Below are 23,187 nucleotides of genomic sequence, written 5' to 3' on the forward strand. Positions count from 1 at the left end.
CTTCTACATGATCCATCCTCTGAGGGGAGGCCTCATCAGGGTCTGCAGCTTCCTCACCAGGGCAGCACCACTCTCTGTGAGCAGGAACAGCACCCAGGGAATGGCTGGAGCTGTGTCAGGGGATGTTTAGGCTGAATCTTTAGGAAAAGGTTCTTCCCTCAGAGGGTGGTTGGCACTGAACAGGGCAGTGGGCACAGCCCCAAGGCTGCCAGAGCTCCAGGAGTGTTTGGACAACACTCTCAGGGACAGGGTGGGATTGTTGGGGTGTCTGTGCAGGGCCAGGAGTTGGACTGGATGATCCTGGTGGGTCCCTTCCAACTCAGGATATTCTATGATTCTACATTTTTGACAAGCATTTTTACAAGTTATGGATAAGGGGCACTGTCACCATTTCCTTTAGCCTTCTTTTTAAAGAGAAGAGGCTGCAGGCTGGTTTGGCTTTGTTGTTGTTTGCTTGTTTTCTTGTGGTTTTGCCTTTGGTACTCTTTGGGGGGGCTGTGTGAGTGTGTTTAAGAAAGTCTGAGTCTGCAAGAGAGACCATTAAAATGCAAATTTGCAATCTGAAGTGCAGTGTTGCCTTGGATAGGTCAAGGCAGGAGATAAGTACTGCAGAGCATTTTAAAATTTGAACTAATCTTGAACAAACACAGAAACCATTTTATGGCACTAGAAGTTTCCTGGCCAAGGCATCAACACAGAAACATGCTGAAGGTGCTTTAAGAATCATCTTTTTTTTTAGTGGTCTAAGCTGTACCCAGTCCCTCTGAGTTTAGCCCATGTCCTTTGCAGCTTAGCCTAAAGACTTGTGCTTTCCTGCAGATTCAGGGATGAGTCCTGGCTGACAGCCTGTCAGGGCCATTACATTAGCATAGTGCTAAATTCTAACAGGAATTCATTTCTTTTAGTGAAACATTAACTTCATGACACTTGTAACTTGAAATATTTTAAGTAAAAAAAAATTTTTTTTAAGAGATTAAATATTTTCAGACTTTATAATGAAACTGGTTTTCTGAAGTGCTGAAGAACTAGTCGATCAGTAAAGTTAAACTGGCCTATTAAAAATACTCTATCTGGCCTTCCTAGATGAGATTAATGTGCCAGTGCAAGAATTCCTTGGAAGGGTTTGTAATTATTAATTCATTTGCTAAGCATAATCTCTCGAAAGGCGATAATAAAATTTAATACTTGTCTCTCAACATTCCCAAGCCGATTGTGGAGGTTAAAGACGACTGATTGTAAGAGCTGCAGTTTCCAAAGGCTCCCCAAAGTGCACCCAAAGTGTCACAGTCACCTGAGTACTGCAGGTGCCATATATGCATGCACAGGGATGTTAGGCAACTATTCACACTCTAATTTCATTTTACTGCATTTAATGTGTGCTTCTTTCTGTTGTTTTAGTCTTCATAGACCTTTCCACGGTAACGTGCCTACTAAGGACTAGAAACCACTGAGGCAAACTATGGCCAGTTTTAATTAGCCTGATTATAGGAGTGTCTGATGCCTGGAATTTTTACTTTTCTTTCTGCTATGCCCTTCTCTTGTGTCTTTAGATACATTTTGGATTGTAAACTTGTTGGGGGGAAGGTGAGCAAAAACAGTTTTTTCATTATGGGTATTGAAACAATCTTAAAATACCAAGGCTGCTATTTAGATAACAATTCTAGACAATGGCTTGGAATTTCAGAGATCACAGTACCAGTAAGTGCCAGCATTTCTATCTGGCATCTTCTGCAACCTCCCCTGCCCCAAGCCCCAGCATAACAGTTTTCTTTCCAAGTGAATAGGGAATGCCAGGAGAGGAACAGGAAATTTTACCATTCAGATTAAATAATCCATTTTGTGTAAAGTACTTCTATATATCACACAGAAATCTAAGTCACAGTAAGTTTCGTGAAATATTAAAAGAATTAGAATATAGAAATTTATCAGTATTCAGAGGCTTTATGAACCTATGAAATACAGAAATAATTTGAAATTTTCAGGATCACGTTTTCTTTAAATTTCCTCATCGTGCTTAGTGAATTTTTTATTTGCAGTTAGAGTATTATCATGATTTATCCACTTTATCCCCTATATTTGAACAAAACACAGTTGCTTGAACGGATTACTCCCTGAATAGAGGCAGAAAAATATTTTTGCAGTCTTTTTTTTCCTTCTGATCTGTCACAAGCATTGCAAAAATGCCCCTACAGAGACTTCCTCAGACTTATCAACGTTTGTTTAGGTCAAACACTCCAAACACAGCAGTGTTTGCTGGGAGCATGCAGCTATTAGCAGGAGTCAAACTGTGCACTGGACGGACCTTAACTAACCATCCCCATTATGAGGATAAGAATCTGAGGGAGAGAACAAAGCAGGTAAGAGTGTTCTGCTTGTTTAAGCTAATTCTTGTCCATGGCAGTGGCTCCACTCCAGAAAACAAATGTCCTCTCTAATAGCACATTACAAATGGACTCAGGTGCTTTACTCACTGAGGTAATTCACTGTCAGACAGGCCCAGGATTCATCTGCTTCTGTGAAACTCCTACTTCGGGCTTCTGCTGACTCAACTCTGGCAGCTGCAGTGTGTCTGAACTGCTGTGCCTGGGTACTCAGATAGTCCTGAGGGGACTGGTTTGGGTTCTGTTGGCATCAGTGGATCCTCCAGGTGCCCAGCTGGCCTGTTAAACCCACATGGAGCATTCCCTGATTTGCCTGATCCTCCTTCAGCTCCCAGACCAGCACTAAACATTTGAGATAGAAACCACCCTGAGAAACTCCACACAAAGCTGGGGAGCCCGTTTTCACCTACCCTTTCCTGTAACATGGACATTCTGTAAGTCTGACAGCACCATCCAGTGATGTGTTGGCAGCAGCAGTTCTGCTGTGCATCAGAGCAGCCTTAACACAGAAAACTCCCAGTGGCTGCTGAATAAAGCACTTATATATGGTTTTTATAATAGTTAATTTAAATCACATGGTGTCTCAGTCCTTTCTGAGCAAACAAAGAAATAGTGGCAGTGTCATGTGTCTTAGAGCTTAGGGTTCTTGTTCTCTAAGATTTATCAGATCTATGCCAAGCGATCTCCTGAGGATGTGCACAGAATCCTGCGGTCCTTTGGCACGGACTATGTGATCCTGGAGGACAGCATTTGTTACGAGAGGAGGCACAGCAGAGGCTGCCGCTTACGGGACCTGCTTGATGTAGCCAATGGCCATGTAAGTGTTGCAGACAAGATTTAGAAACAAAATTCGCTTTGCTTGACTTCTTTTTGAAATGCAGTTACTATTTGAGGTAGCTCTGTGGGAAGGAAAATCTAACGATGCCTTTAGACATTCTCAGAACGGCCACACTGGACGTTGTTTGTAATGGTATTTGAGAATAAACAAGGCAGAATTCAGTCTGGGCAGAATAAGTAATCAGTTCCTGATGAGTTTCAGGTTTGCAGTACACAAACTGTGTTTCCTTCCAGAGTGTAAATCATTCCAGAGCTTCAGTTCCCTCAAGGAGCAGTGGGTGGTTGTGTTACTGTTCTGTGTCAGGGGAGCTCTCAAGGTGAAACCAGAGCAGACTGAACAAGTCAAAGCAGATACAGACCTCTGACAAACCAGCTTTATCCATGCAGAGATGATACTATAAATCTTACTGGTTTAAAGCTCTTTCCTTCCTCCCACTTGTTTCATACTGCTAACAAACCTGGCCAGCCTGACCCTCTGAGTGTATTGTAAAGGTTGTTTTTAACTTGTTACTGCCTGTAACTGTGAACTGGCTAAAGATACTTCACACATCTGTTCCATTTCATTGCAGATCATGGATGGTTTGGGGGAGAACGAACCTGATTTGAAACCTTCATTGTATCCTCGTTTCTGTGAGGAAATTAAGAAAAACCTTCCTTCTTACACCACACACTTCACCAGAGTGTTTCAAAACAAAACGTTCCATGTTTACAAACTTGCCAAGCATAAATAACGTTTCCAACCATGGCTTCAAGTTCAGTGTTTTACTGCTAGGACCCACATTAGGCATTGCAGATGAAGCTTACCAACCAACAGGTTACATTTTTAAGACATTTTACATTGATGGTTTCTTGTTTAATTACTGTGATATTTTTTATTTTTTTTTAAGATAGATTAGTTTTGATAACATTCCTGATGTTGCCAAATTCTTCACAGATTCATAAATAAATGCTAGCAGGGATCATTTCAGTTATGAATTCTGACCCTCAGAATACTTAGGATATAATTGTTTTCCAGTTTTAACTGACTGGCAGACAGACAAAGGCAGCAGTGTGTGGGAGCACTGCCCAGTGCCAGCCTGTGAATCTGCTCAGCAATTCAGATTTTTACTACAAAATAATAGAAATTTAGTGAAAGCAGCCCATGCTACTCCTATTTTGAGTACGCATTATCTTTGTGAATCCTGAAAATGGTCACAGAATTAAGTTTTGTCTCACAGTCTGATCCTCTTTGACAGATCCTTTTGCTCTTTCAGTGCCTCTTTTTTGAATTCTTTGGGAATGTGTGCAGATATGAGTTTCCAAGGTTGAGAGTGTGATTGCAGAATCAGTGAGTGCAGATTCAGCACACAGTTTTGAAGAGTAAAACTTTAATCCTTTGTCCAGCATTTTTAGTGATCAGAGACATACTGTTTTATAAGATTAAGTGTTAAATGATGGACTGTAACATATTTCTAGTGACACTAAAGGCTGGAGCATGCTTGATACATGTTGCATGTTTGTATCCTCATTAAGTGCTCAGAACAGCCAAAAGCCCAAATTTCTTAGTTTGCATTCTCACACCACTATTTTCTGTATATACTTTCTGAACTCCAGGGGATCCTTTTTCTCCCCACGAGAATCCCAGTAGGATATCAAAATTGAACACTGCCAACCATACAAAAGAAAAACTCCTCCCTAAATCAGCAGGAGAATTTGGTATTTAAAAGACGTTCAGCTACTGGAGCTTTGCTTTATGTTATTTCAGACACAAAGCTCTGTATTTTAGCACAAAATCATTGTGTCCTTGCTCTTTATCCTAAAACAGAGACTACCAGTATTTTAAAATACTTGGAAGATTAAGTGAAGCCAGTCCTCAGCGCTGAGAACTTTGTGATTTGTTTGTACCTGTTGTCTTTTTACCAGCAAGAACTTTGTGAATTGTATTGAATTCAAAAATGCTATGGGGGTACATGGCTTTTGCTGTGTTTTAGCACTTCTTTGGTTTTAGGCTGAAATTAGAGATTAAATCTGGAAGTCTCTCCATCTTGAATTGGACATCCACTAGGATCATTTGTTTCTTGTGAAGAACACAATTGTAATAATCAAGTGCCTCTAGGCCCAGGTTGAATTAACATTTGAACACCTATAAGAGTGTTTGTGGCCTTGCAAATAACTCAGTTACAGTAATTACCACTGCAATTAATTTCTAATGATGGGAAACTGAAAGTGCTACAGATAGCAAACTCCACATTTAATTTAATCAAGATGTGTAATGAGATTAGCTTTCACAACTGAGCTGGGCTCCAATTCCAAGTGATTTAAGTGTTTTTCCTTTTCAGTCACACCAAGGTAAATTACCAGAGAGATGGAGATGGTTATGTCACATGCTCAAACAATTTTATATTCAGTAAATACTCATTAAACATTGTTCAACATCTTCCTGCATTTCTTGCTGACACAAAAGGCGAGTGTGCTGTAGGCAGGGTGTGTTAAATCACACACTGACAGGAGCTGGGCTGTTAAACTCAGCAGCTGAAACTCCCGAGTAATTCCTAGCCTGTATCCCTTAATGAGGTTGGAGACCACTGCAGTTTAACATAATACAATAATAAAACATTTTAATCAGTATTAAAACTTTAATTAGGCCTGTAATGATGCATGGCTTTTCTTGCTGCAAGCCCGGGTCAGTGAATCCCTCAATGAGCGCCTTCAGGAATTGAAAACAAGCACAGGAAGGATAAAGTTATGTCTGGGCTGTGCTGCCTTGTTCCAAAATGCAATTGGATCTTTCTGGAACAGTGCAATAACTTTTCTCTGATGGAGGTGAGGGACTCCCAGGCCCAGTGGTACCCTGTGCTTTTCAGAACTTCCTTATAGGTAACAACTGAGATTAAGAAGTCCTGACTGTAACAATAATTATTTTTAAACAGACTTGGTTCAAAACTGCCATCTCTAATGTTGCCAAAGGAGAAATTTAACCTTTTCATAGAAACTACCAAGTGCACACTGGTTTGGTTTTTAAACAGAAAGACCGATTATCAGAAAGGTTTAACACCAAGGGATATTCCAGGGACTGTAGTGCAGCATTCAGACACCAACCTCCCTAAAACACTCAATCCAAGAATGCCAAGGAATAAAAGCACTTACCAGAGCTCAGAGGAGCAGGAGGACACCAACCCAGCCCTGGGGGAAAGGGCACAACTCTTCCCTGCCCTTTTTTAAGGCTGGCTGATGGGGCAGCAGCTGATGCAGCTGGGATGCAGTGAGAGGGGCTGCACCTCCCACTGCCACAGGTGGGTGGTGTTTTAATTGATAATTATTTTATCTACTTCCCATGTCTTGCTGTGATTTGTATTCACTGCATTAAGAATGTGCAGGTTTTGTTAAAATAACTCCTATGTATGCCTGAATGACACCACCCTGATGCACCTTATTTCCAAGTGGTTGCCCTACATCCCTGTCCCAGTCAATTAGGGATGATCCACCCCCAGGAACAACCCTCCTGGCAGTGCATGTGCCAAGTCTTACCAGCAGTGGGAATGTCAGGGACATGACATGTGTGTTCTTGGTGTCCTCGAGGACTTTCAAGCTGCACATTATCAGTGGGACTGATACTTTTTTTAGATGGCAGAGACAAAATGTTATCAAGGGGCCAGAATGTTTTTAGGGGAGAAAAGCCTTTGAGATCCGTAAGTGTATTTTCATTTTTTGTTTCAGTGTTCTGCTGGTGAGATCTAACATTTTATAATACGTTGTTGTAAAGAGATGTAATGACTATTGTATACTAAATAAATTGTGTAATTTGAAAATCACTTTTTGCTTGTCTTTATGTTGGGCTTCCTTTCTCTGGTACAAGTTAAAGGTGCCAGCCTTGATTTTCACCAGTCATCACCCAACACACATTAACTCCAGCAAGGTCAGGAGGCTGAGGCAGCTTCTCCATTTAAATAAGTACAACTTGCTTTGACCATTAGGGATCTGCTTGTTTCCATGATGTAGGTCAAGTTTAGTGTTCTTAATGAACAGAAACATGAAGTTTTTGGGAGTGAAAAAGCACATTATCAAGGGCTTTATGTGAAATGGGATGTCCTGATGTAGGAGTCTTGTGGCAGGAGCAATGGGATGTGCAGAGCTGGAGGTGCCATTGCTTGGTATGGCTTTGTCTCACCTGTGGTGCCTGAGGACAGTCACAGCCTCCCACATGCAGGACTCCTCTAAAGGGGGCTTGGGGGAGTTTGTCACCAGTGTTAATTAGGTACAGACTGGACTACTGTGAGATTAATTTAATTTATGGGTTGTGATCCGCACGTCCCATTGTGTGTGCTTGCACAGAAGGGATTTTGGCTCCAGAGGAAGATTTAACCTCCTCGTTTAAATCCCCAGGCATGGGTTTTATCATTCCTGTAATTAAGAAAATGCTCAACTTCTTCTGCTCACCTAATCCTGCTCCTTTGCAGCCATGTTTTCCCTTCTAAACCTGCTGGTCAGTAGGTCAGACCTAAGGACAATCAGCTTTCACATGGCTTGGCTCCATGTTATACTTGGAACATTATTTTAACACAGGAATACTACAAAGATTAATGTATTTGACAGGCAGACAGATTAAATACTAATATCCACATGATTATTTAAATTTCAGACCTTAACAAATATTTTATACTAAATAAAATGTTCTTACAACATGTTTAAAGTCTGTAAAGAACATGGAAGAAGATTAATAAAAGTACCAGATTACTGAAAATCCCAGTACCTAGGGACCCAGTGATTTTTTTTTTATTCCATGTTTTTTCATCCCCCCTGACCCACTGCACAGCTTTCCATGGGCAGCCAGCTGTTCTCTCCAGGAGCCACGACAGTGCTGTGCTGGGATAAGCCTTTTTGTAGAGGCACTGACATATTTGTGTGTGTCTGTGTAAATGCAGAACAAGTGAGGATATGATTTCAGCAATTGCACTGTAATTAAAAGAGCAGCATGCAAATTAAAACAGATAAATTAAGTGAATTAATTAGTAATCTCTGGAAAGAGGAAGAGTAGGCTTTAATAGGGCATGACAGCTGCAAATGAGTGTGTCCTATTACTGAGATCCTATCGACATAAGTTTCTAGAGCAGCTTTGAAATGTTTCCTGCCCTTTTGTTTTATATTCTGGCTGGCTGTGATTACAGAGGCAGCTCCGAGGCTGGGGATGTTATTATTAATGTTTGGTTACAAATTAGGGCCACAGCTGTAATGGGCGAGGAAGCAGCAACATTTGGGAACAGCACTGAGACATCTCAACCTCAGCAGCTCTGCAGCTGCTCTGCGTGACCCATCTGCCCGTGGGTTTCCCAGGCACCCTGAGACACAGTTGTGCTGGGGCTTGTTTTCAGTCTCACCCAGGGACCAGTCCAGTATTTCAGGGCTGGAGTAACAGTTCTGACAGCTGGGACAAAGATCTCCACACCACAGCCTCTGGGAGCAGGGTGGGCTGTGGCCCCCTGGAGAAAACTCCAACGTGGTGACATCCTTTGAGTGTGTGACCAGAGCCTGAGTCCAGACATCAGTTAGAGGCTTTTCAGGCAGCACAGCACCCATGACTCACATCTGTGCAACTATCTGATCAAAACTGAGAAATAATTCAAGAGTCCACACTTCAGTCGACCTTAAACACAAGCGAGGCAGAGACACCCTGCACAGAAGGCTGGTTTATTATTTATATGGTGCCTCAGACAGGCAGGATACTTCACAAGCAAGTGAAGTCAGTCTTGGCCCCAAGGAGCTTACAGGCTAAATTAAATTAAAACCAGCCAGAGCAACAGCATGTCCATAGGCATGGGAAGAACACAAGGTATGCAGACAAAATTACTGCTGTTGGGGGAAAGAATAGATTTTTGTGCATAATATAGATTTACTTAATTTCCCATATCCTGTCTGTGACTGCTGAGATCATGAAATACAGGAGCTGGCACACCAGATTTATGAACACTGCAAGATGTTTCAGCCAAGGTCTCCTCACAGGCAAACGTGTCAGTAAAATTACAAAATCGAAGGCTCTGCACCTTCTGTACCTGTGCCCAGTGGTTCCAGTTCAAAACTGGGATTTAGCTCTTCCAGACGAAAATGCCCACGCTCTGCAGTGTGTAACCAGTGGTTAATGGTGTGCTCAGGATTTCCCAGTGTGTCACAAATGCACAAAAGATAACAAGGTACTGTGTGAACGTGTCTCACTTGGGAAATGTGAAAGTTAAGGCAGCCTGCAGACAGCATTCACCTGTTTATGGTTTTCAATACAGTGTAAAAATAAAAGCAAAGTCTCCCCAAACAAACTACTGATGCAACTGTGAGCAAAGCAGCTTTAATATCTTTTGCAATACATTGTTTCATGCTTTGTTTCAATGAAACAAATTATTAGAATCCAGGATATATCCATATTATCATCTGATAATATATAATGTACATATTATATATAGTTTACATATTATAATAGAATTCACATATAATACATAAACAGCACAGCTTAAGATTTTGATCCTGCTGCACTGTACTCCATTTAGCTGTACAAGTGGTCTCAAAAAAAAATCAAAATTAATTGTGGTACCTTCTCTCTGCCCAGTATTGTCAAGTTTAAGAAAAATTCAGCATAGTAGCTGGACATTAAATGGTCTGAAAAAGGGACTGGTAATTCAGAGCATAATATCCCATCCCCTGCTACTGCTGTTACTTTTTACCTGTCTTCCTCTGGTTCCAGACTTTTGTTTATCACAGGACTTTATTTTTCAGAAGTCCCAGTGCTGTGTGAAGTTCTTTTTGGAGACAGGACAGACCTTCATTCTTCTTAAATCCTAAAGACAGGACAGTTCCAAGGGATGCAGAGTTTTCTCTTCACTGGAAATGCATCTATGTCCCCAGTCAGCTCCTCCTGGCACGGCATTACTTGGCTACAACTGTAGCTGGTCAGTGTTTCTATAGAACAGGCAGTGTCAGCCTCTCAAAGCTAATCCTTGCAATGCTGCTGTCAAAGGAGGTTTAGAAAAACGTGAGGGACATGATTGCAGATGCATAATGCACAGTTCAGGCTGCTCTTTAGTTTAGGATCAGTTCAGTAGCCTATTAGTAATGAGATCATGATGAACTGCAGAGGGTTTGCTACTGAAATTCCCACCTGGCCTTTTCCTTAGGAAAAGTATTTAGTTGGAGGCAGCTGGCTGGGTGTGTTGTGCCTAATTGCAGCTTCTGTATTTGTACGACAGGATAAAGAAATTTCACAGCGTTATAACTGAAGTTCAAACCACCATCCACCTGTCCATTCCTTTACCTGGATCCGTGGACTCACCTGCAGCACGTTCAGTGAGCGGGAACTGTCACTGGGCTCACTCTGGGAAACAAGAGGGATACAATACAACAGGGACCTGATCTGCACAACAGAAAGACAAGGTTGTTTCTTCTTCAAGTAACTGCCAGCACACCCAGCACACTTCCCTCGGGCTCTGAGCACACCTCAGGCATTGTATGCTGGGATCTCTGAGTCCTGTGGTACTTCAGTGACAGAAAATAATTCTGTACTTCTTAACCACTGTATGTGAATGATTAAGTACCCCAACTCCTCCTTTATTCTTCCCAGTAAGTTTAAATCAAAAAAACTTAAATGTTCAGAGTGTCCCAAGATTAGCTCCTTCACGCTTTTGAATTGGCTGCCAAGTGAGGCTCCTGAGAGAATCTGAATCCCTGTCGTAACAAGTCAAAAGGAGGGTAGGGGTAGTACAAAGCAGCAGCATGGAAAACATCACCCTTGCTTCCAAAACTGAAAATAGGAGACTTGTGACCTACTGGTCTCCTGCATCTCTCTGTGAGTACAGTTCACTCAGCTTCTCAAACTTTGGTCCCCACTCTTTGATGTCATCATAGACTGTTCCTTCCTCCAGCCCCGCGGAGCTCAGGGAGCTCAGGCTGCCGGCTCCCGATCCGGCTCCCTCCGTGCAGAACACCCGGAGCGAGTCCTGGGGCAGGGCCTGGCTGTGCCAGTCGGCTTCTCTGAGCACTCCTGACAGGTACTGACCAAAGTCTGCGCTGGGAAAAGCGGCTCCTGCAGTGGCTGCTGCTCGGGGCTGGCCCTGCGTGCTGGGGGATGCAGCGCCAAAGACACCTTTCCACTGGATTAGGGTTTCTTTCCTCCTGCAGAGGGAAAAGGCTGGGCTGGCCTGGAGAGACACCTGCAGCTCTGCCATGTTGTAGGCGTCCTGCAGTGAGAAAACCAGTCACAGCAAATTATCATCATCTATAGGTCCCAAAAGTTCATGTTCTAGTGGAAATAAAGCAGGAATGATCCCGAGCCAGCCCATTCAGTGTGAGTACCTGGAGGACTGGGTGTTCAACTGACTCTGCCACCTGCAATGCACCTAAGGCAGCCAAAACCCAGGAACACCTGTGCAGTCTGCACTGCAAGGGTTGGGCAAAATCAAGTCTGATTTCATATCAGAAGCTAAATAAACATGACAGAAACGTCCCAATTTTTGTTCTGAAATTCAGATCTCAGTATCTTACCATCACTGAACATTGATACCGAGTCTGGCCGAAGAGGTGAGACAGAATATTCACCAACAGCACGTTAAAGAAATACTTCTGCAGTAGTAGTTCAAATAATACTGCTGTGATTTCTCATAGAATTCTATCAGTCTGTGGAATAATGGCTGGTTATGTTATATGGAAGAGGCACGACTGTAAAAGTCAAGTAAAACTACCTAGTCCTAAAACAGTAAATAATTCCCTTCTGGTGCAGCCGCAGTAAATCTGTCTGGGAATTACAATGCAACTTCTGGCACTAAAGCTGCCAATGCCAACAGTTACTTGTGTCCACTGATCAGAATCTTTGTGTCACCTGGAAGAAATAAATGAATCCTGTCCCACAGCATCCTTCACCTTCCTACAACTCGAAGTTGTGGACCTGGACGGACATACAGGCCAAAGAAAAATGGCAGGCTGTGTGGGACAGAGCCCATTACAGCAAACATGTCATTATTTGTGTTGCTAACACTGTTCATGAACAATCAGTGACAGAGTTATGGAATCAGACTTCCCAAAGATTCCTTTTGTTCTCCCATATGTAGAATCGTGCATAACCATTTTGTGAGAGATTATCCTAAGTAATCTCAGTGGGCTTCACAGAATTTCAGCCGGACACAGAATGGTCTCAAAAAACCCACCTGCAATCAAGAAGTCGTGTAAGTGGCAAGATGGGGATTTGGGACAGGAGCTGCTTATTTCCACTCATCCAGAAACTAAATACTGCTGGTGATGAACAGTGAGCCCTACAGTACAGATCCCTGTCTTGGGCACGTTCTAAATAAGCTCAGCTTCCAGGGGAATCCACAACAGGGCAACTCGTCATCGTACGCAATTTAAATGGGAATTTGTTCCAGTACAGACCTGAGGATCATCCCTTCAGTGAACTAGATGATATTAAAATCATCCTTCACTGCTATTAGTTGTTCATTAAAATGACACATTTCTTCTGAGAGTAAACCCTTCTTAGCTGGCCATCTACAAACCCAACTCAACCCTTGCCTGTGGGTCCAGAGCTGGCTTTTAACAACGTGTTGAGTTCAGTGTGTTCTCAACAGTGCACTGACCTCCTGCAATTTTTATGAGGGAATTTCTCTGAGGGACAGTTTTATTTATTTCAGATGCAGAAACTCCTTTTTGTAAGACAGCCTTTTGTCCCCACAGCCCTACCCTCTGCTAACTTTACAAAAACAAAACTCTCTTTTCCAAATGCCCTCGTGATCCTTTTGTTAAGGTAACATTAGAAAACAATTAAGGTGGTGCAATTCTGGGTATTTTGGGGGTTGGCTTTTTTTTATCCAGACAATCAATTAGGTTTTAGCTTTAAATGTTTTAGCTTGCTATCCCAGCAACTGTTAATGTGAAGAATTTAGAAAGAGTATACAGAACCCAGAGAGGCTTCACTCCAAACACTATTTCTTCAGGCAGAATAATAACCTCAGATGAAGATCACCAAGTCACGAATTTGATTCTTCTCCTTCAAACAAGGAGTGTATTTTAAGAACTCTCCAAAAGTAATTAAACATGTCATACAGTAACTGTGGATTTCCTCAAAGAGACCTTCTGGGTGTAAAATTGCAAAATCTTGCAGAGGAAGTTAATCTGATTAAGGAAAACAGGATTTATAGCTGCCTATGTTATCACATGGAAAATGTCTCTGTGTTTATTACTTTCTCACTAATTCACCAAGAAAATAAGGATATTCCACAAGTAAGAGTATTTTCCCAGGTGGCCTTGCAAACACTCTATATTTTATAACTCAAAATTCTTTTAAATATTTGGAATTTTGGGACAGGTCAAATTTAATAAAAAATCACTGGCTTTTTTTGACCCATCACATTGGTGCCGTGACTCTGTGCAGTCACACCACTCCTCGAATCCACAAAAGGAACAGTTTCAAAGGTGACAATTTTCTTACCTTTTTTAAACAGAGCAAACATCTGTGGGTGAGTAAATAATCTATTTAGACTACTCATCTGTAATATCTGCAATTTTCTTTCAAAGCTCTGTCTTCACCTGACATGTTGAAAACCTAAAAGCAGCTAGCAGAAATGTTAATCATATCTGTTTGGGTATAATTTGCTCTACTCTAAGTATAAACACAGCTTGTGTTCACTGGTGCATTTCTGTCCAGAACAGAAAAATGCAGAAACGTTCTTCCACAACCACCACCCGCTTCAGGGCTTATGGGGAGCGAATGCAGCACCTCCCCTTCCTAAAGTCAGGTGTGAATACCTGCTGTCAGGAGCAGCCTCCAGAAAGAGTCTGTCTATGAGGAACAGCTCACACCAGGCTCTTTGAGGCCCTCAGAGCTACCCCAGTAATGACCCCTGAGCACCTCAGGGTGTCCTGAGCTGTGAAACCAAACCCACCAGCTGACAGTTCCCTGCTGCTAAACTCGCTCTCCAGGCTCCTTGCAATATGCACACAGGATCACTTGCTTTCAGACAAATTAAAAATGAATAGGCACTTATCTCTGCTTAGGAAACACACACCCTCATGTACAGAACCCTACAAATAATTCATCTGCCAATTGCAGGAGTGAATCAGCAGAACAAAGGCTGAGGACACACCATAAAATGTATTTTCCTCAGCATGGTGAGCCACCAGTCCCTTCTTAATTGTAACCTGACAGTGATCCTTACTTCGTCTTGCTCCCCACCCCCTTCTTCGTTGTAGTTGAGGATGTTTTCTCTGATGTCCTCCAGCTCCTCGGGATGTGCAGATCCGTGGTAGACACCTCCGTGCAGACCCTTGCGTGTCTTCCAGTGAGCCCACAGGAATCCAGCACTGAGCAGAGCTGTGGGAACACAGGAGCAGAGCAGAGCATGACACAGACCCCAGCAAACCCCCAGCGCACAGCAGGGCCAGCACCGCTGCAGGGGGGCTTTCTCAGCACACGGCTGGTGTTTGCACTCCTCAGTGAGTTACAGGTGAACATCAAACACAGAGGAAAAGCCTCTAAAGAGCATTTTGCAACACCCTTTGAAGTACAACTCGAAGTTGTTAAAGACCTGAACGACCCAAGCCGTGTCTCTGAACTCTATATCCCGTGTGGAGTTAAACTGTGTCAGAGAAAATGCATTACAGAGGGCGAGAACTGAAGGAACAACATGGTGACAGTAACAGACACAATTACACAGAAATGAAACACAAGAAGACACAAGACAAAAGAGGAAATCACTTTTAGATGTTTTACTAGAAAAAAAAAATAAAAGATCAGGCACATTTTGCCTTAGCATCCATGAATTTAAACATTATTTTTAAATGCTGAGGTGCATTTTACACACTGATAAGCTTCAACATCAGATACTGAACATAATATAAATTGAAAATTGTGTATCACAGTGTTACCAACTCTATAAAAACTGATAAATGCTCATAGTAAGACCTCAAAGCATTGAATACCATAAAATAACAATGCAGTGAATTAAAGAAACTAGAATCTCTTACAGAATATCCACATGGCAGAAGGTCTGTGGAGCAGCATCTAAATGACCTTGGGACTGAAACTGGGGTACACAAAGGTCCATGCCCTCTAACAATGATCTGTTATCAATCTCAGCTATCTGGGATTCCAAAAGCTGTGATACCACTTAGCTTACCACAAATTTGCTGCTCGTATTTGCACGGCAAACATAGTATCTAGCAGAGTTGGGGGAACACGATGGCATTTCAGGTAGCTACACAGATGGATTCCAAAGAGTCCACAATACATTTCCATACTCTTACTACAACTTCTGAATGAAAGTGCATTAACTCTGTAAAAGCCATCAGAACAATCCTGTGTCCTTACACAGGCAAGCTTCCATGATATTTGAATAAACAAGAAAGGCTCAAAGGCGTAATCCCTCCTCACTATTAATATCCTTCTGTTTTTCCTCTTTTTGAGATTCAATGTCTAAGCCTGAAAATGGCTGAGGAAGACAAAAGCAGCTGTTTAGCAGCTGGGACACAACTGAAAAGATGCAAAGTCTGCTCTTGCCTGACGGAGTGTATTCCTATTGCACTGAATGTCTCTCCTACATTGAAAAATCTCTTTCATGCTCAGCAGTATTTTAAACAATGCTTATCTGGTAACAATTTCTATTCTTGCTGTTCAATTGCATTTCCTTCCAATTATGCATCTGAACAGTTGCTCAGCAGTGAAGTGCAAATGTGCAGAAAACAAAACTGCAGAGACTTCCCACAGCTCACAAACGTCGATTCACTTAGCGATGGGTACACATGGGCATGGAACAATCAGTTAGTGCCAGGGCCAGGACCATGGCAAAGAAATGAAGGCAGAGTCAAGTCTCCATGAGGAAATGGGAGTTTTCCAGCAGGAGGATGAGATGAAAAGTGCTCAGGGCAAGACGGACACCAAAGGTGAGCTCACCAAAGGTAATACAAGACGTAGTTGCCGTAACTACCTAAGAGCGCCAGGAAGCAGATGCAGATGGCGAACAGGGAGCTGAAGCTGAGGCCCGTGTCCTTGTGGAAGATGGCCAGGGTGACCTCGCAGTGGCGCCCGGTGTACCCGTCGGGGCAGTGGCACTGGAACTCTGCCGGCGAGCGCGCGGTGCAGGTGCCCAAGTGGCAGGGCCGCTCCGCGCACGCCGTGCGCACGCACTGCCGGCCCGACGCGTTCTCCACCACCATGTGCCCCCGGGGGCAGCTGGGGAGAACAAGGGGAAATCACACCATTAAACTCGGAGGAAAGCAGCGCTGAAGATTTCAGAACAGTTGTTGACACTTTTAAGTACCGTTTCTGAAGTAGGTACTGGGAGTAAGTTCTGTGAAATGATTACGGGATTATGGTGCTTCCTGGAGCAGTCATGCAATAATGAGCTCAACTTCCAACCCTTTTGTCTGGGGCTTTCAGAACTTAGGTAATTCCATTGGTTTCTACAAGATTATCCTTGTGAGAAACAGCTGGATCAGGGTCTGCAGCTCTGGCCAGGCAGGACAAGCTATGCCACGTTCTTTGTGTTCCCAAAGCAAGAAAACTCCCTTTGTGTGGACAGTGGTAGTCAGGAATGCATGTAAGTAAGCACTGAAGTGTGTATGTAAGAAAAAGGTACATCTGCACAGCACAACTAACTTGAATTAGGGTCCTGACCCCAGCCCCAGCCACACACAAGAATCTGAGCTTAATGGTGCAACATTTCTAACGCAGCCCAAGTGGCCTGGAAGGGAACAGAGGTGACAGCCTGAGACAGTGTAAGATGTCAGACACTAACAAAAGAGGCAGGAAGCCAAAGCTGTTAGAGAATCCCTGGAGCCAGGCTGATTCACATCAGCTGAGGTGGTGCCTGTTAAGGACAGAGTAACCTGCTGTCCATGCATGCCACCGACCTGATGAGATAGCCAGTGGCAGCCTCCGAGCTGCACTTCAGCACCCACCCACTCCCACATCAGTCTGGAGGGTTTTGTGCTTCTATTTCCACCAATTACCTGCATTCATGCATCATCCACAAATCAATACAAATAAATTCCCGGTTACAAGGGTTATTCCTACAGGCCTCCGAAGAACAGCCTTCTCTGACACCTTGGACACTCAATACTGACACCAGCTCCTTGCCCTGAGTGTCCAGAGGGATTCTGTAGTTGTTAAATCTGACATCCTTCATACATCCTGGAGCAAAGCAAAAAGAGATGGTTTTAGAAGACATTCAGCAAGAAGGATGTGAAGTAGCTGTAAGATTTGGCAGCTTATGTTTAACAAAGGACCCAGGCTACCAAAGTTTAAATCTGGGACTGAATTTACCTTAACTTTCAGAGCATTTTTCTTAATTTTTTGATCGAATTTTCTGAAGCTTTGATTCAATTTACAGGCTGAAAACTGATTTGTTTTTAATGCACACCGTGACTTTCTCCACTTAGTTGCTAAAAATTCAGATTGTTATCTTTAATTCAATAAACCATTTCTAATTTTACTTAATGCTTTGACTGCATGTAAAATCCAGTAATGCAAAGGTAATAAACCACCTTTTGGGGTGTGCAGCCAAGTGAAGAGGTGACCGTCTCTGTTGCAAGCCCATAGCTGACTAAATGTGCATGCTGTACATCCCTGCTGTACCTTTTCTTAGTCAGAACAGCTTACTTGTCCCTTTTGCAAAGTGTCATGCATGAAATCTGTGTACTTTGGGCCCTACATAAACAAGAAAGCTTCCTACAAAATGCCCATGCTTCATTTTTGAAGGTCCATATTCTGAACAGTCAGATCAAGAATTCCTACCTTGAAAACTCCTGTTTTGATTGAATGGATAGGTGTTTCCAAGGACCAAGCTGCTGGGGTCAATCACAATCTCTTTGTATACCCCTTCTGCTTTCATAATCTCTCTCTTCCCACCTCCTTCATAAAGGCGAAGAGTAAATTCATTTTCATTTCTCTCCAGTGTGATATGATGCCATTCACCATTATCGATGTGGTAGGAGGGAAGGCTTACAGAATAGTCTCCATCACCCAGGTTGTATGAGACCACTAAGAGTCCCTGGACAAGCTTGTGGATAATTAACAAATAGCAAGAAAGAAAAGTCATTCCTTGGCACTTGGTATTGACTTGTAACTTCAATCTGAAAGCATTTGTTTGAATTTAGAGTATGTTTACACTGCACATACAGGTGTAATACAAAAATATTTTTGGTGCTACTGAACTAGACAACCTAAATACAGGTAGCAGTGAACTGACAGTTGTATCTAAGTCACTCAGAATAATTTTACCCTGCATCTGTCTTGCACAAATTTATGGGGTTCTTCAAATGGCTGTATAACAGCTACACTGACAGCTCAAACAAACTTAGCTGAAGAGGTGACTCATTCAGTGGTGTGTCTAAAATGAAAAGGTTGTCATTTTGAGAGCCTGCCAGCATTAGAACTGCTACAGGCACTTGGCTTGGCAGAGTCTGAACCACACAGAATCGGCCACATGGTTCAGTGGGACACCAGGGGACAATGCCCTAGTCATCCTGGTGTGTATAGAAACTGTATTTCACTGCATCTGACAATAAATTCCTTTGGTATCCAATGGGATACCACAGTTGTGTGGTCAGTATCTCAAGCAAAGGATCAGATCTGTGTGTACCCATGAAACGAATTCCCAAGTGTTTGTGCTTAGCGTAAGGTTTTTTGTTCCATTTCCAACCCCTAAGCTAATGTTTGTCTGAGCTAACTGTGACTGGCACTGATGTAACTCCCTGCTATCGCTGTCTCAGATGCCTGGCTCACCTGCAGGGTGATGTGCTCGTCCTTCCTCCGAGACAACATGCTGGTGATGACACTGTCGGGCTGCCGAGTCCGGACCATGGCCTGGAACAGCGTCCTGCGGGTAGAGACGCTCACCGGGAGCTGGTACCGAACATGAGCCCCTGGCTCAAAGGTGTATTCCTGGGCAGCTAAAAGGGATAAAAACCTTGAGCCCTTTTCATGAGGAGAGGAAAATATTACTGTTTTCCTTATTGTCATAATAAGTGTTGAAAGTAAAAGGGAACAATTGCAGTGCCTGGATCCATGAGATAGTTTGTCTTTCAGGACATTTCTTTCCACAGCTTCCCCAGTCACCCTCCCACTTCATCTCCCTCTGTAAAGAGGTGTTCTCCTGCCTGGCTTGATCCTGCTAATGCTCCTCCTTAAAATGCTCACATGGGATGACAGCAGAAAAGCAGCAGCTCTGACCAAACAAGAGACTGCAGACCAAATACACAATCAAATTTCACAACCTGCTACTTTATAGTTGTCTTTCTGCTGCAAACTTTGGCTTCATGAGAGCTAAAGGTCCTACTATTTCCAAAGCACAGATCCTTAAGCCAGCAGAGTCCCTTCCTGACACCAAGAGTGCAGTGACTTCTACTTCCAACTGTACAGTTCTAATTCTGCACAAGAAGTGATACTGGAACACTCACATCTGTAGGTTATTACCTACTACCATTGTAGTTCTGAAAGTGAAAACAGATGCAAATCAAAAAACTGGGATAAAATCAAATAGGTTTTTTTCCCCGCTTTTTTTGTCATGCAGTCTCCATTATGCAGTTATTGCACAAACACCCTCAGGATTAAAGAAATAACTCAACAGAGAAAAATTAATTTCTTAAAGGGAATTAAAAATTTTTAACAATCACAGGCAACAACTGCGCTGAAACACGGCTTTACACAGTGTAATCATAAGGAACCGCCTCAGCAATCATTACCTTCAGATATCTGAAGTTCTATGTACTGTAAGATTTAGCAGCCTATCAATAATGAGACAGGAAAAGAGGCTTCACCTTTGTCACAGCGATAACCGTGGTAACCCGGCAGGCAGTGACACGCGAACGAGCCCCAGTCACCAAGACACCTCCCGTGAATGCCACAGGAAGAGGAGCCCATGGTCTCACAGCTCTCATCCGTGAGTGTGCAGCCAGGGAAGCTATTCAGGGACTCTGCAGGAGACTGAAGGTCATACACCTTCAAGAGAAAATTGTGTGACACCAAAACATTCCTCAAGAAACACAACTTCGTTTTTAAACAAAAATAGCTGCACCACTTGGCCGCCTGCTCCTCATCTGCACTGCTGAACTTGCTACGTTCGCTTTTTGACATTCAGACTTCAACTTATTTTATCAAGAGCATCTTTTGCCTTTGAATAAACCCAACTGACTATGAAAGCCAAACCCCTTAATACTTCCTAACAAAGCAGACAGCTGGCATAAATATACCCTTATACAATTGCCATTCAGAAGTTCCCTGAAAGTGCAAAGAAGCTTGGAGAACAGCTGCATGAAGCAGGGGATAAACAAACACACAGTTCCTGACTCATTAATACATCTGCTTGTAATTGAGAAGTAAATTTTAAAGATAGTTTATTCTATTTATTCTATTCTATAATTTATTCTATTTGTGACAGAAAAATCCAGAATTTTCTTGTATTTTACAATGACGCACGTGGGCACTGAACAGATTAATGGAAGCAGAAGTTTCAGGAATAACATAAATCTCCCAAAAATTTAATAAAGAAGTTTGCTTCTCTGCTTAAGCAAATGTTACACTGCTCTTACCTGAGTATCCAGTATGAAATTGCGTAAGCAACCAGAGAAATGTTTGTGTTGCAGTTGTGGGTAGGAATAGGGCAACGATTCTTTTACACCACCCAGCTGCAGAACATGGTTCACATTCAAATACCTTTGAAAATCACATAAATAATAAAATGTACATCTACCTTCAAACATAAGCATTATATAATAAGGCAGATAAATAAATACCTACACTGCATTTCCAAATAATACAAGCTTTATAAAATCACAGCAGAATGCAACTGCTTTATCTTCTTCTTTCTCTGAAATAGTCAGTGAGTACAAGCTGGGCCTTTAAAATAAAGGGTATTTTTTTAAACATGACTGCTGGAAGTTGTACTGTGGGACACTTACAATTTGGGTATGTTTGTGTTCACATCAGAAACAGCTGTGATATTCCAGACATTATAATCTCCTTGAAGTGCTCTGTGTGTGCACAGTCATCCTATGCTGTAGAAATACGACCAAAAAGACTGTTCTATGTGTGATAAAGGTCAGAAACCCAAAAGTTGCATCCATGTGGTCTAAAAGGTATGATAAACATGTCTGAGCTCTGCAGTGTCTCCCAGCCAGCTCTCTGAGCCAAACAATTCCATACATTTTAGTCCTCACAGTTTCTTTTTCCCTGAGTTATCACCTTGGGTTTTTTCTTCATTTTTTCTTATATTTTCCCCTTTTTTTGTGTGCTCCTTTCATGACCAAGAGGGCTCCATACAGCTGCTGACAAGGCTTAATCCCACTGCTAATCAGAACACTTGCTGGACTATCTACTCCACAGCTCAAGTATCTTTGTTTGTACAAAAGTTTCCCTAAAATATAACCTGAATATTCCTCACTGTAACTTTAAGGCCCTGTACTGAAGAGCTTGTCTAAATCCTCTTTGTACCATTCTTTTATATACACTGAGACTTATCATATCTCTCCTCAGTTTTCCCTTCTTTCAGTTAACTGACCTCAATTCCTTCATTCTTGATAGGTTTTACTCTCAAGAGAAGCTGTTTACAGTCATTGCTCTTCTCTGGACCCTTCCCAGCTGGTCCATGTCCACCCTGCACCCAAACCACTCTGCAATTCTGTGACTGAATTACACTTTGAATGTAATAACTGCTTTTTTAATCAAATTTTCCAACTTTTTCAGTTTTAACTGAGGCTAAGTGTTGACCCAACAGCACATGCAATTTAAACCATCCCAGTCACTCTTGCACCCTGGCTGAACTAATTCACTGGAAAACAAACACAGGTGGGTTTTGTTTCAGTACAAGACCACAAGATGCATCAGCAGCAGCCTTGAATTAGCAGTTTGTGCAAGTGCACCAGGCTGGGAACAGCATGGATACATGTGCACTTCCTCTGGCTCTGCTATACAGGCAGGAACCTTGGATCAGCTGGAAACCCTGATGTGTTCATCTGCCTTAAGGTGTTCACTCAAGGCTGTCAGCAGGAGCCCTCAGACTTATCCCAATCAGACAGAAAGACTGGCTGAGGATACAGTTATTGCCATTACAAAGCCAACTGGCCTAAATTCCTGAAGTTTTCAAGAGCAGGCTCACAGTGACTTGATAAACAGAGAGAAATTCTGCAGGCAAAGGATGGTACACAAGAGCCCCAGCACTAATCCCACAGCGTTCTGGGGTTGTCACTTAGTACTGTAACACTACTCAGGGGGAGATTGCTTTCTTGAAATTTATTTACTGCTTTAAGGTCCAGGCTCGACCTAGAGGGTCCTAGAGAAAAGGAAAGGGTTTTAGGCTCCTGGTGATTAACAACTTGGGCTTCAGTTTGATAGGTAGAATGTTCACAGGCCTTAGAACCGTCTTCCAGGGAGTCTCTGGTAACGTACCTCGCTCTTCGAGGGACAGACCCCAACACTTCACAGTTTGTACGATCCTCAGTGGACAACCACCTGCCAACCCCTTCTATCTCCGAGACAACAGCTGCACTGCACTGGTCCAGAGTGAACCGAACATCCTGTGCCAAAACAGGGTTACTGAATTAACCATTTCTGTAAAATTCAATAAACAAGGGCTGGGTTTTTCCCCTCTGTTCTGTTTGCCATCCTGCAATAACCAGCAAAGCCAAAATGGAACCATTTAGCAAAAGAAGGAACTCAACCCTGCATTTTATTTATGCTTTTGAGCAGTTTAACCACTTACACAAGACATGTAACTGCCTTTGCAAATCAAGTAAGGGTTGTTTTTTGTGCATGGGTAATTGATTCCAGTGTCCAAATGTGTACATGGCATGTGCAAATCACAACGGAGTTTTTATGCACAGTCCACGTGTGCTGCTACAGATCTTAAAAAAGGCAAAAAGATTCTTCTGATCATAGAATATGGATTACAACATAGGCAGATTTGGAACTGGTCTTCCCAAAATTTCTATTATTCATCAAATCTACAAGGTCAGGGAGAACAATATAAAT

The 23,187-nt window shown here is 42.6% G+C and overlaps 2 protein-coding genes across 6 annotated transcripts in view; one reads left to right on the forward strand and one right to left on the reverse strand.

The window, feature by feature from the left end:
- DPY19L3 (dpy-19 like C-mannosyltransferase 3) overlaps positions 1-4,353 on the forward strand; it is a 31,002-nt gene extending 26,649 nt beyond the window's left edge. For 3 of the 5 annotated variants that reach the window (XR_003572336.1, XR_003572337.1, XM_027893547.1), the window contains one exon: positions 2,225-2,335. Coding sequence is in view for 2 of the 5 variants with exons in the window: in XM_027893545.1 (XP_027749346.1) it covers positions 2,225-2,357; positions 3,040-3,198; positions 3,788-3,949 (454 nt within the window). In the remaining 3 variants the exon portion in view is untranslated. Of the gene's footprint in view, positions 1-2,224; positions 2,358-3,039; positions 3,199-3,787 lie in introns of those variants that run through there. The other 2 variants (XM_027893545.1, XM_027893546.1) reach the window with 1 other exon arrangement.
- Positions 4,354-10,640: 6,287 nt separating this feature from the next.
- The window catches only part of LOC114062276 (neural-cadherin-like), a 59,352-nt gene continuing 46,805 nt past the window's right edge, over positions 10,641-23,187 (reverse strand). The window contains exons 24-32 of the mRNA XM_027893539.1: positions 22,606-22,733; positions 20,751-20,874; positions 19,980-20,160; positions 18,946-19,112; positions 17,956-18,220; positions 17,172-17,352; positions 16,148-16,392; positions 14,381-14,535; positions 10,641-11,413 (exon numbers count right to left, since the gene is read on the reverse strand). Of these exons, the coding sequence (XP_027749340.1) occupies positions 11,000-11,413; positions 14,381-14,535; positions 16,148-16,392; positions 17,172-17,352; positions 17,956-18,220; positions 18,946-19,112; positions 19,980-20,160; positions 20,751-20,874; positions 22,606-22,733 (1,860 nt within the window). The 3' untranslated portion in view covers positions 10,641-10,999. The remainder of the gene's footprint in view (positions 11,414-14,380; positions 14,536-16,147; positions 16,393-17,171; positions 17,353-17,955; positions 18,221-18,945; positions 19,113-19,979; positions 20,161-20,750; positions 20,875-22,605; positions 22,734-23,187) is intronic.

Source organism: Empidonax traillii, unplaced genomic scaffold (assembly GCF_003031625.1).
Source record: "Empidonax traillii isolate 1590-97213 ecotype Southwest subspecies unplaced genomic scaffold, ASM303162v1 scaffold395:size559319, whole genome shotgun sequence".
NCBI lineage: Eukaryota > Metazoa > Chordata > Aves > Passeriformes > Tyrannidae > Empidonax > Empidonax traillii.